At 56.8% G+C, this 12,261-nt stretch overlaps 3 protein-coding genes across 3 annotated transcripts in view; all 3 read left to right on the top strand.

Moving 5' to 3' along the window:
• The first annotated feature begins 155 nt into the window (after window positions 1–155).
• On the top strand, window positions 156–6,585 carry NOL12 (nucleolar protein 12). The gene is made up of 7 exons (XM_024761606.1): window positions 156–292; window positions 1,834–1,939; window positions 2,183–2,231; window positions 2,768–2,910; window positions 3,872–3,969; window positions 4,369–4,548; window positions 6,335–6,585. The coding sequence occupies exons 1-6, from the start codon at window positions 210–212 to the stop codon at window positions 4,532–4,534; spliced, it is 645 nt and encodes a 214-aa protein (XP_024617374.1). The 5' UTR covers window positions 156–209; the 3' UTR covers window positions 4,535–4,548; window positions 6,335–6,585.
• Window positions 4,547–6,585, top strand: LOC112410790 (nucleolar protein 12-like; the record flags this gene model as incomplete). Its single annotated transcript, XM_024761548.1, has 3 exons — window positions 4,547–4,696; window positions 5,658–5,755; window positions 6,155–6,585. Coding segments are annotated over 3 exons (414 nt in total), but the record flags the coding sequence as incomplete, so codon positions are not given.
• Window positions 6,586–6,705: 120 nt separating this feature from the next.
• The window catches only part of LOC112410791 (TRIO and F-actin-binding protein-like), a 29,736-nt gene continuing 24,180 nt past the window's right edge, over window positions 6,706–12,261 (top strand). Inside the window, exons 1-2 of the mRNA XM_024761549.1 lie at window positions 6,706–7,457; window positions 8,075–8,137. The gene's annotated coding sequence lies outside the window, so the exon portion shown is untranslated. The remainder of the gene's footprint in view (window positions 7,458–8,074; window positions 8,138–12,261) is intronic.

The following is a 12,261-nucleotide window of genomic DNA, read 5'->3' on the forward strand; positions in this document are numbered from 1 at the left end:
GGGGGCGGGGGGGGGGGGTGGGGGAGGGCAGGAATCTTGCCTGTTACAGGCAGAAGAGAGGGACAGGGAGACGGGCTGGGCGGCCCCTTTAAAAGGCGGGGCCTGGCGAGCGGAACTGCGGGGCGTCTCTGCGGGCACTTCCGGGAGGCTGGAAACGCTACACCGGAAGTGCCGGTGAGAGGGAGCGGCGCCGCCGAGGCTTCACCGCTATGGGCCGCAACAAGAAGAAGAGGCGAGATGGCGACGGCCGGCGGCCGCGGCTCATTTTGAGCTTCGACGAGGAGAAGCGGCGGTGAGTGTCAAGGCTGGACCGTATCCTCTTCGGGCCGCCGGGCAAGGCTAAGGCTAGGTCCGCCGGCACACGCTCACGCGGAGGGCCCTTCCGGTCCCGCCCTCTGGGCGTGGTGCGAAGCTCCCGCGGAAGGAAGCGGGCGCACTGGGCCCCCAGCCCAGAGGAATGGAATCGTCCGCCCCGCCCTTACTTCTCTTTTCGGCTCCCCAGCCCGTCTAGCGCTGCTATACGCGCCGCCCGAGAGCGGGGAGCTCGGGTCTCCGAGCGGTGGCTTCGACCTCCCTAGCCCAGCCCGGCGGCCCCGCACGCAGCAGACTCAGCTGTTTTTGATGAACGATGAGTGAATGAAACGAGTGGCTTAAATTCATTTATTCGCCAGGCGATTACTAAGCTCCTTCGGGGTGTGCGCGCCAGGCCTCGGGATCCCTGAGTCGGACCCCTAAGCCTTAGCGTCCGGCCCATCACATGTCCCCCACTCAGAGTGCCACCTGGGTATATGGTAGTGGGTCAGTGAAAAGCCTAGCGTTGGGCCCCGGAACAGATGGGAATGGTGCAGCAGGCTCTAGAGAGATGAGAGGGGCTGAGATCAGATAGGGGGAGGGAGGGAAATGCTGAAGAAGCATCAAGAAACTCAGGGTGGGACTTCCCTGGTGGCGCAGTGGTTAAGAATCCGCCTGCCAATACAGAGGACATGGGTTCGAGCCCCGGTCCGGGAAGATCCCACATGCCGTGGAGCAACTAAGCCCGTGAGCCACAACCACTGAGCCTGCGCTCTGGAGTCCGCAGGCCACAACTACTGAGCCTGTGTGCCACAACTACTGAAGCCCATGCGCCTAGAGCCCATGCTGAGCAACAAGAGAAGCCACTGCAATGAGAAGCCCATGCACCGCAACAAAGTAGCCCCCACTCGCCGCAACTAGAGAAAGCCGCGCGCAGCAATGAAGCAGCCAAAAATAATACATAAATATTATTTATTTATTAAATAAATAAATAATAAAAAGAAACTCAGGGTGGCATCAGCACAACTTACAGATGAGTCCAGGGCGGGGTCCTGGGCAAATGGGGGCTTGGTCCAATGGAGAGTTCGTGGAGGTCTGGGTGAGGGTGGCCTTGAAAGCCCCACTAGAAGTGGCTTAATTCACTGAGTAATGGAGTTTGCCAGAGAAGAAGGGACCCTCACCTGTTCTAGGTTCAGAGGCCCTCAGCCTGTGCCCACCACCTGGCCCTGTTGCTGGCAGCTGAGAGCCCTGGAGGGTAGTGAGTGGAGAGAGGCAGCATCTCCCTCTCTTTCCCTATCTTACACTCTCTGTGACCTTGGGCAAGTAACCTTGCCTCTCTGTGCCTCAGTGTCTCCCATCTGTAAAATGGGGTTGTGTACCTACTACGCAGGTTGCTGTGAGGATTACATGAGTTAACGTACATTTTTGGAATGGTGCTTGGCACATGGTGAGTGCAGTGTTAGGTTTTCTTTTTTTTTCTCTTTCTGGAGCAAGCTCTTCTTTCCTTGTATCCTGACTTTCTTTCTTGCTCCTCTGCTGTAGGGAGTACCTGACAGGCTTCCACAAGCGGAAGGTGGAGCGGAAGAAGGCAGCCATTGAGGAGATCAAGAAGCGGCTCAAGGAGGAGCAGAAGAAGCTCCGGGAGGAGGTGCAGAGGGAGAGGGCAGGAGAGTGTCTCTGACTTCCAGGGGACTTGCAGCCTCAATGGCCCGAAAAGGGGCACCTGCAGGGATGAGGGGAGGTGTGGGCAGGCCTGGGGAAGGTTTAGGGTGAGATCTCCTGGCCTTTCTGTTCAAGCCGTGGTCTTACTCACCCTGGAGGTGAGCAGCACCTCTGCCTGAGGTTGGGCTGGGAGGCCATACTCACCATCCTCCCTTCCCTTTGGTTTCAGCGCCACCAGGAATACTTGAAGATGCTGGCAGAGAGAGAGGAGGCGCTGGGTAATCCCATCCTTGGCCTGTCCTGGAGAATAGCCAACAGGCTGAGTTTATTTATGCCTTGGTGGGTGGGAGGGGAGGGGTGTGAGGGCTGCACAGAAGCTGACGTCCCTTGCTTTAGGGATCTTGGTGGTGACCTGGCAGCCAGGGGTAGTCCTCAGCTGTCTCTAAACGTCAGTGGATCAGAGACCAGGAGGAGATCCAAACCTCTTGGTAAACTGATCATGAGCAGAAAGGCCAGCTTCTGAGGCCTGGAGGGACTGGGGGTGGAGGGGTAGGGGAAGCAGCAGCTCCTCTTGTGGCTCCAACTTTGTCCTGGTGGGGACCAGGCGGTCTGAGGTCTCCCTGGAGCGTGAAGGGAAGAGTTGGGGGTCATTTACAGCATTTGCAGGCCAGGCTCTGGAGCTGGGGGCTTCCTGGATGCCCTCCGATAGAGCAGGGGGGCCACTGCACTCCAGGGCTGGGGGCAGGGGGCGGTGGCTGGAGCCTGCTTACTTGTGCCCTGGGGCTGAGGCCTGGCTCTGTGCCCACTCGCACAGAGGAGGCAGACGAACTGGATCGGCTGGTGACAGCAAAGACAGAGCCGGTGCAGTACGACCACCTCAACCACACGGTCACCGTGACCACCATCAGCAACCTGGACTTCTCAGCGGCCCGGCTGCTCGGACTGCCCCCGCCTGAGGTGGGTCTCCCTCGCGACCCCAGGGAAGAGGGGACACAGGGGCAACCTAGCTGGCCAGGGGCTCACTAAGTGTGGGTCCATGTCATGGGATTCCAGTGTGAGGGGCTCTTTCCTCTGGGGCACCCTCCAGGGCCTGGACAAAAGCCCTGAGCCTGGGGCTTCAGGGGCCGGCTCCACCACTAGTGGCTGTGGGAACCTGGGCAGGTCTCTCTGCCTTGTCTGCTTCTCTTCACCACTGCCTTGGGGTCACTGATGATAGCAGCTGCCTCGTGGGGTCACTGTGGAGGATAAAAGTGGTGGATCCACTAGAAGCACGCGAGAGAGCGGTTGATAGTGATCACTCCCTGCACAGTATGTCTCTGTGCCCTGATCTGTGGGGTGGGAGTCATAGCAAATTCCAACCAGCATTTTTTTTTTTTAAAGAAAAGGAACACAATATCATTGAAAATATCAGAAAGCATCACAGCAAGTGCTGTCTTATGAAACGTTTGTTTCAGTTAAACTTGTGTTTGGGTCGCGTAGGGGTTTATATGCGTGTGCACGTACAGTCACCAGGTAAACCACAGCCCCGAGCATGGGTTACGGTGTCCTTAAGTTCGAGGGCCACCCCTTTATCACATCCTTTCTGAGCTCACACTCACCTTGTATTTGGTGCTCATTCTTCTGTAAGGTCTGATGCGAAGACCAGTCTCGTCTCCGTCTTAGAGTTCGTTCATTTGTGAGTGTTTGAGTGTGTCCACTGTAGGCTGTGGTGGTGGAGAACTTTGGAATCCAGCTCTGCCCGTGTCATCCTTGCTTTAGGGTACACGTGGCTTTTCTGCCCATGGCCTTCTCTGAGCCCCAACCCAGGTGAGGGAGGCGGCAGGTCATGCCCCCGCGCGACAGAGCCGCAACTACTCAGGGTGCTCAGGCCCCTCGATCCACCGCTCCCTGTGACAGTCCTTCTCCTGTGCTTCTTTAGCAAGGGGCCGGGCACAGGTCTGAGGAGGGGGCATCATCCGTGGAGAAGCCGACCAGAGCCTTACGCAGGAAGTCCAGAGACCCTCTGCTGTCCCAGCGGTAAGCCCTGGCCTGTCCTCCCCTGTGAGCCTGCTGCTGTGGCTGGCGTTGTGAGGGCGCCTGTGGTGGGTGGTGTGGGGCACGTGTGGGGCCCTGGGCAGCCCTCTGCTCTGCTTGTCAAGTGGTCTCCCTCACTGCCCCCCACCTCCACCCCCTGAGAATGTCTGACCCTGGGTACCCCTAGTGCCTGGGGTAAGGGCCTTTCTTGCTGTGAGCTGAGGAGCTGGCAGGCCCTCTGGGGACAGAGCGTGCTGCCTTTGGAATGGCGTCCATGGCCTGTCCTGATTTCCCCTCCATAAGCTGGGCCATCAGTCACCACCCTGCCCAAACTTCCACCCGCACCTTGTTCCCCAGGGTAGACTGAGGCCCGAGCCTCACCAGCCTTCCGCCCTCCCACAGGATCTCCTCTCTCACGGCCTCGCTGCATGCGCACAGGCGCAAGAAGGTCAAGAGGAAACATCCCAGCCGGGCCCAGGATTCCACCAAGAAGCCCCCAAGCGCCACTCGTACCAGTAAGACCCAGCGCCGCCGGCTAACAGGCCGAGCGCGGCACAGCGGGGAGTGAGTCCTGAGACCCAGGCCGTGCCCCAGCCTCAAACTGGATCGGCTGGTGACAGCAAAGACAGAGCCGGTGCAGTACGACCACCTCAACCACACGGTCACCGTGACCACCATCAGCAACCTGGACTTCTCAGCGGCCCGGCTGCTCGGACTGCCCCCGCCTGAGGTGGGTCTCCCTCGCGACCCCAGGGAAGAGGGGACACAGGGGCAACCTAGCTGGCCAGGGGCTCACTAAGTGTGGGTCCATGTCATGGGATTCCAGTGTGAGGGGCTCTTTCCTCTGGGGCACCCTCCAGGGCCTGGACAAAAGCCCTGAGCCTGGGGCTTCAGGGGCCGGCTCCACCACTAGTGGCTGTGGGAACCTGGGCAGGTCTCTCTGCCTTGTCTGCTTCTCTTCACCACTGCCTTGGGGTCACTGATGATAGCAGCTGCCTCGTGGGGTCACTGTGGAGGATAAAAGTGGTGGATCCACTAGAAGCACGCGAGAGAGCGGTTGATAGTGATCACTCCCTGCACAGTATGTCTCTGTGCCCTGATCTGTGGGGTGGGAGTCATAGCAAATTCCAACCAGCATTTTTTTTTTTTAAAGAAAAGGAACACAATATCATTGAAAATATCAGAAAGCATCACAGCAAGTGCTGTCTTATGAAACGTTTGTTTCAGTTAAACTTGTGTTTGGGTCGCGTAGGGGTTTATATGCGTGTGCACGTACAGTCACCAGGTAAACCACAGCCCCGAGCATGGGTTACGGTGTCCTTAAGTTCGAGGGCCACCCCTTTATCACATCCTTTCTGAGCTCACACTCACCTTGTATTTGGTGCTCATTCTTCTGTAAGGTCTGATGCGAAGACCAGTCTCGTCTCCGTCTTAGAGTTCGTTCATTTGTGAGTGTTTGAGTGTGTCCACTGTAGGCTGTGGTGGTGGAGAACTTTGGAATCCAGCTCTGCCCGTGTCATCCTTGCTTTAGGGTACACGTGGCTTTTCTGCCCATGGCCTTCTCTGAGCCCCAACCCAGGTGAGGGAGGCGGCAGGTCATGCCCCCGCGCGACAGAGCCGCAACTACTCAGGGTGCTCAGGCCCCTCGATCCACCGCTCCCTGTGACAGTCCTTCTCCTGTGCTTCTTTAGCAAGGGGCCGGGCACAGGTCTGAGGAGGGGGCATCATCCGTGGAGAAGCCGACCAGAGCCTTACGCAGGAAGTCCAGAGACCCTCTGCTGTCCCAGCGGTAAGCCCTGGCCTGTCCTCCCCTGTGAGCCTGCTGCTGTGGCTGGCGTTGTGAGGGCGCCTGTGGTGGGTGGTGTGGGGCACGTGTGGGGCCCTGGGCAGCCCTCTGCTCTGCTTGTCAAGTGGTCTCCCTCACTGCCCCCCACCTCCACCCCCTGAGAATGTCTGACCCTGGGTACCCCTAGTGCCTGGGGTAAGGGCCTTTCTTGCTGTGAGCTGAGGAGCTGGCAGGCCCTCTGGGGACAGAGCGTGCTGCCTTTGGAATGGCGTCCATGGCCTGTCCTGATTTCCCCTCCATAAGCTGGGCCATCAGTCACCACCCTGCCCAAACTTCCACCCGCACCTTGTTCCCCAGGGTAGACTGAGGCCCGAGCCTCACCAGCCTTCCGCCCTCCCACAGGATCTCCTCTCTCACGGCCTCGCTGCATGCGCACAGGCGCAAGAAGGTCAAGAGGAAACATCCCAGCCGGGCCCAGGATTCCACCAAGAAGCCCCCAAGCGCCACTCGTACCAGTAAGACCCAGCGCCGCCGGCTAACAGGCCGAGCGCGGCACAGCGGGGAGTGAGTCCTGAGACCCAGGCCGTGCCCCAGCCTCGGCTGCAAGGACCTGTCCTGTCCCAGCTTGGCTGTCCCGTAAGCCAGCCTGCACCCAGGCGCTGACTCCCCAGCCCAAACTTGGGAGGCCAGCACCTCTCCGGCCTGGGGCTTAGACTCCAGCCGACGCAGGCGGCTGAGAGCTGGCCTCCGCCAGGAGGAGCCTCCAGGGCCATGTTTGGGGCATTTTCCCAAATGTGTACCCCACTGAACCTTGATTACATTTGTGAAAGTAAGTGCACGTGTGGACGGTTTGTCCCTGGCCCCCATGCCGCATGCCGAGGGTAGGCGTTTGGGGTGGAGGGAGCTGCTGGGGTGTGGGTCATCCTCACTGTCCAGCAGTCCTCCCTGTGGGCACGAAACGTTAGTGGTAGGCCCGGGCCCCCAACCTGGGTGAAGGCCGGCGCCACCACTGCTAGAGGCCAGGGCCTCCCTGCGGCTCTGGGACCCGGGCCGGTGGCTGAGCAGAGCTGGGCTCTGCCTTTTCCTGGCTGGGACCTTTTGCCTCTTCCTTCTCCTTGGCCCTGTTGGCCTCCTTAGCTGACGTTGAAGGGGTGGAGACGGGGAAGTCCCGGAGTATTCCTCACCCCCCCAAACTTGGGCAGCTGCCCCAGGCTTCCAGCAGCTCCCAGACAGAGCCCCACAAAGAAGGAGCAATTAGTCTCTTGTAAAGAAAATACACCTCCACTCGCCTGAAAGCCTGGCCCTTTCAGAGCAGGCCCCTCATGAGGCTGACTGGTGCTCGGTGAGGCCTGCTGCTTTTTCACACTTCTTCCAGGGAGACCTTCAGGTGCGGCTTCAGAGCCGATGGAAACCAGCCTGTTAGTGACCCACGTCACTCACACTCCCCGCTCTTCTCCTGACCGAGCTGGGCTGGTGGCAGAATCCAGGTCCAGCTGCCTCAGGTGGATGTGGTGCCAGTGAGGACAGCTGGAGCATCTGTTCTGGAGACTGTCAGACCCCACTTGTGCTGACTGGTTCCTGTGACTCTGGGCCAGGGCACAGGAATTTCAGGTTGCACCCTGATTAGTGGAGCTGTGTCGGGCCCTGACACTAGGACTGCAAAAGCGAGACACGAGCTCTAGGTCCCTGTGCAGCTGATGGACTAGTGAGTGTGTGTGAGGGGAGCGCGGGTTCTGCTCAGCCGTGGGGCGTGGGGGCTCCTGGAGGAGGGGAGCAGGGATCGGGGGTCCGCAGAGCTGGCCTTCCCCTCCACTCACCCCGTGGCAGGGCTGCCAGGAGCAGCCCTGGCCCTGCACTGGGCAGGCGTTCTCCCCTGTCACCATCAGCCCGCTGTCTGGTGCTGGCTGCTGCGGGTCTGAAGGCCACACCTGGCCGTGGGAATGTGAAGCTCAGGGCTTGTGGCTGGGAGGCCCGGTCACCTGGCTTCTTGGCTCCTTCCACCTGCTCTCCCTGCTGCCTTCCTGTTGTCCTCCCCGTGCTTGGGGTGGGGCGACTTGCCCCGTTCGGCTGCCTCTATCCAGGGCAGAGGGCAGAGCTTGTACAAGCTGTCCAGGTGGTTCTGGTACTTGCCCCGGGGCAGTGAGTCTCTCCCTCACAGCCCCTTGTGATCAGGAGCAGAGATGAGCCTGGGGAATTCGCACACACAGCCGGGCTGGGGTTTGAGTCCTGGCTCAGCCGCTGGCCCAGTGTGAGCTCCTCACTGCTGACTTCACTGGGACTGTTTCCCCACGTGTGAGATGTCATAAGACACCTATCTCGCAGGCCTGCCTGGAGGTTGAAGGGAGACCACGTGCATGAACCTCTTCCCACGGCTGACTTTCCCAGGTTTGTCTTCCGTGTGTGCGTGGCTGCCGCTGAGACACCATGCCGGGCTCTCTTCTCCACCCCCAATGACATAGGATGTTTTACAACTCACACCTACATTTGAAATGTTTACTAGTATTAAGTTCTCATCCACTTTCTCCCACGTGTGCCCTCGGAAACCAGCAGACCAAGGAAATTGAATCATGGTAATTTTTGCCAATCCTAAGATTGAAAGTGATAGAGTCAAAACTCTCTGGAGAACTTGTCTTTTCTCTCTGTGTTCTACCTGGATTCTTCCTGTCACTCCCCATCCTGTGGGCCCTGTGGTTTGGGACCTCTAGGAGGTTAATCAGGGAAGATTAGATTTAGCTACATATAATATGAAACAAGATTTTAAAATAACTGGCTTATGTAAGAGAGGAATTCTCAGGTTAACAAAGATGGAAGGTAGCTAGCCTGGAGTGGAGATGGCAGGCTTTTAGCTTTTTGTTTTTTCCATTTTCAACACATGGGTTCCACCTCGTGGTCCAAGATGGCTGCCTGAGCTTCAGCCATCATATCTGCCCCTCAGCTGCAGGAAGGAGGAAGGGATGAAGGTCAGGGCCCTCCTTTTAGGAACACTTGATGCTTGTGCTATTAGACAGGCGGCAAAGGCTTAGGGCAGGAGGAAGAGGGAGCTCCCAGTTGCAGGGAAGGCTGGGGTCCGTGGTCTGTTCTGGAAAACCTTGTACTCACTAAGAATTGGGGATTGCGTTACTAACGGGAGAATTGGTATTGGGGTACAAGCAGCAGATTCTCACACAGGAGCCAAATATGTAAAGGGCTGTCCAGAGGGGATCCAACTGTGGAACTAAAGCCATAGCAGACACTCATCCAGATGTTCCTGTTACCGCACTGAACTTCCCAGATGGGTCAGGCCTGTGCTAGTAAAACAAGGAGCAATGGCCATGGTTACTGGGAGCCAGGCGTCTGCTCAGTAGAGGAAAGAACTCTCCTAGTAGGATCCGTTTTGGGGTGGCCTGATTCTCCCCCGGGGGCTGAGGTGAGCAGGCCGGGTGGAGCTGCCCGCCAGCGCCTGAAACTGAGGAGGGGAGGGATTTGATGTTAAGCCTCAGCTTCCTTCCTCTCCAAAAACCCCTTGACCTTGATGTTCCCTAGACTTGAGCTGTTGCCCTCCCTTTAGCTATGTGGAGGACTCTGGGGAGGGGTTCCCAATTCATCCTGAGCTTGGAGGGCTCACTGCCTGCTCTTTTGTGAGCAGGTCCATCTTAGAAAAGCCCTCCTGGGACTTCGTTGTTGGTCCAGTGGTGGTTAGGACTCCGTGCTCCCAATGCAGGAGGCCCGGTTCGATCCCTGGTCGGGGAAATAGATCCTGAACGCTGCAACAAAACTAAGAGATCCCACTTGCCGCAACTAAGACCCGGCACAGCCAAATAAATAGTTATTAAAGAAAAAGAAAAAAGAAAAGCCGTCCTGTTCTGAGCAAACATCTGCCTCCTCCAGATGCCAGAGAAGCCCTTTAGGTGTTTGCACTCTGCCCTCCGCCTTTCTCACCTCGGCTCTGAGCTGCCTCCTCTGGGAAACCTCCCCTGATACCTGGCAATCAGTCATTTCTCCATCTGGGCTCCTGGGATACTTTGCGTTTCTTTCTTTTAAACACTGAACGTATTATAACCTGGTTACCTCTTTCCCCCCAGCCAGGCCCTGAGCTTTCTGAATGGGAAGTTGTGTCGGTCATTTCTGTGTTTCTGCTCTTGAAACAAGACCTGAATCGCTGTAGGTTTTTGGCCAGTCCTGGCTGGATTACACTGGACCCATTCCCCCTCCTCACAGGTGTTCCCACGTAACCCTTGAAATAATCTTTTTGAGGTTTTCTTGGCCCTAGTGCCATTCTTTCCTGTCTGCAAGTTTCCGAATCTAGTTTTTTCTCCTGATCGCCACAACCATCTCCCGTGGGCCCTTGCTGAAACCTTCCCTGTCCAGTGAGCTTTGCCCTCTCCCTTCCCCCTTAGCCATAATGATTGGCAAATAACCAAAAGAAGGAGGATGGAAAACAAATTTACCAAGCACCTCCAATGTGCCAGTTATGACATTAACTCAACAACAGCACTGTGAGGTGGGTACTAGCTCCATTCGACAGTTGAGAAAACTGAGTCTCAGGTTAAGTTACATCAAAAGTTACCCTGTTACAGATAATAAGACATGATCCTCAGGTCTCATGAGGGAGACAGACACATAGAGATCACCCTGGAGGTCGGTTCAATAAAGTATAGGCCCAGGGGCCACAGAACAGAGAGGAGGCAACATTGAAAGGAATCTTGGAAGATGGCTTGGCCAGGTGGATGGGAGAGGGGATGGGCAGGCCGAGAGCCCTTGGTGAGCAAAGGTGGGGGAGGGGTGGTCAGAGGAGAGGTGAAAGCTGCAGAGGCCGGCAGGGACCAGACCCTTAAGGGCCTCAGATACTGAGCTAAGGATCTGGACCCTTATCTTGGGGCAGCGGGAGCCTCCGATGTGGGAGTGGGGGTTGAGCCTGGGGAGAGTCAGAGTCAGGGATTCATTTGAGAGAAATCTCCCTGGTGGCAGCGTCAGGGTGCACCAGGGGGACTGGAAGCTCCAAGACCCTCCAGCAATAATCCAGGGGAGGGTTGGGTAGACGCTCCTCTCATGCAGGCACCGCGTGCTCTCTCAAGTGTTTACTGAGCACCGGTAGGGAAGTGCTTAGTAAAGCACCAGTATTGGGTGGTTAGCACTGGGGATACACTGGTGAGCAAGACAGGGTGGTCCGTGCCCTCCAGGGACTTACAGTCCCTGAGCTGTTTCTATAGGGACAGAGAGGAGGAGAGATGATAACATTTTTTGAGCACTCACTGTATACCAGTCACTCTTTACCTGGTTCAACTCACTGAGTTCTCACCATAACCCCACAGGGTAGGGAATTCCATTAAGCCCATTTTGCAGGTGAGGCACATTGAGATGGCCCCCAACCCTACCCTGATGTCCTCCAGGACACTGTTTTAGCTGAGTTCTAACTGCTCACTGTCTCTCAGTTGGACCTGGGATTTAAGCTGAGGGTCATCTCTGGCTGGGTGCATGTACATCTCCAGGGAAGGATCAAGAAGGTAGATATACCCAAGCCATGGGTCCTTCCGCAAAGAAATAAGTCACACCCTAGATACCTACATTAACACTGCCGGACTAGCTGAACAAACCCAAAGAAACGGGAGGCGGAGATCCAGGATCTTACCTCCAGGGGGCGCCACTCACGTGGTCGACAATGTGAAAGACACCCCAGGAACAACGGGAGTCTTGCACAGGAGCCCGGCAGAGTGAGCCCTCACTTAAGGCTGGGGAAGCCAGGGAGGGCTTCCTGGAGGGGGTGGGCATTTAAGCCTTAACTAAAGGATGAAAATCTGTGATTTACCATTTCAGAGACACTGCATAAAAGAGAAGTCCTGAGGATTAGTTTGATTTGACTCACATAATGTTTAAAAACAATTTGACTTAGCCATATTTAAAATTTTTTTGAGGTTTTATATAAAAGTTCAGATTTCCAGCTTCAGCTTCTGCAGGCTTTGGATCACCAATTTACAGGGTAGGTAGCTTTGGGCTGGAGCCAGCCCTGACGACCGCTTTAGAGACTCATACCTTCCAGCCCCTGCTCCACTGGGTCACAGCCCCCTGCATCACTACCTTGCCTGCCCAGACCATGTGACACCCCAACAGGCCTGTGAGCCCGGAGGCCTGGGATGACCCTTCCCGCTTGATCAGTGAGGAAACTGAGGCTCAGGGGGGTAGAGTGGGATTAGAACTGTCACTTACTGTTCTGCTTCCCCAAATCTCTGAAGAGGTATGTCTGCGCCGAGGGGAAGGGCATGAGCCAAGGGGTGGAGGTGAGCAGGCACAGACTCTTCAGGGAGCAGAAAGGGGAATGGGAGGCTGGGGCTAAATGGTGACAAGTGGGATGCTGCCCTGGCTGCCACCATTATGCCCTGAGCCATCCCACAGAACTCAAGAGTGTGTTTTCAGACCAGGCACTGTCATCGAGGGTCTGGGTAGTTTTGGGCAACTTGCTTGAGTCTTGAGTTTCCCATCTGTACAATGGGGTTGTAGCTGCCCTTCCCATCACAGGGATGAAGGTACCACTG

Source organism: Neophocaena asiaeorientalis, unplaced genomic scaffold (assembly GCF_003031525.2).
Source record: "Neophocaena asiaeorientalis asiaeorientalis breed wild unplaced genomic scaffold, Neophocaena_asiaeorientalis_V1.1 scaffold473, whole genome shotgun sequence".
In the NCBI taxonomy this organism is placed as follows: Eukaryota; Metazoa; Chordata; class Mammalia; order Artiodactyla; family Phocoenidae; genus Neophocaena; species Neophocaena asiaeorientalis.

Bases quoted from the DNA above. Each gene is read 5' to 3' on its own strand.
- NOL12 (XM_024761606.1), top strand. From the start codon at position 210: ATGGGCCGCAACAAGAAGAAGAGGCGAGATGGCGACGGCCGGCGGCCG. The intron at 293-1,833 runs GTGAGTGTCAAG...CCTCTGCTGTAG, and splicing joins TTCGACGAGGAGAAGCGGCG to GGAGTACCTGACAGGCTTCC. The intron at 2,232-2,767 runs GTAATCCCATCC...CCACTCGCACAG, and splicing joins AGAGAGAGAGGAGGCGCTGG to AGGAGGCAGACGAACTGGAT.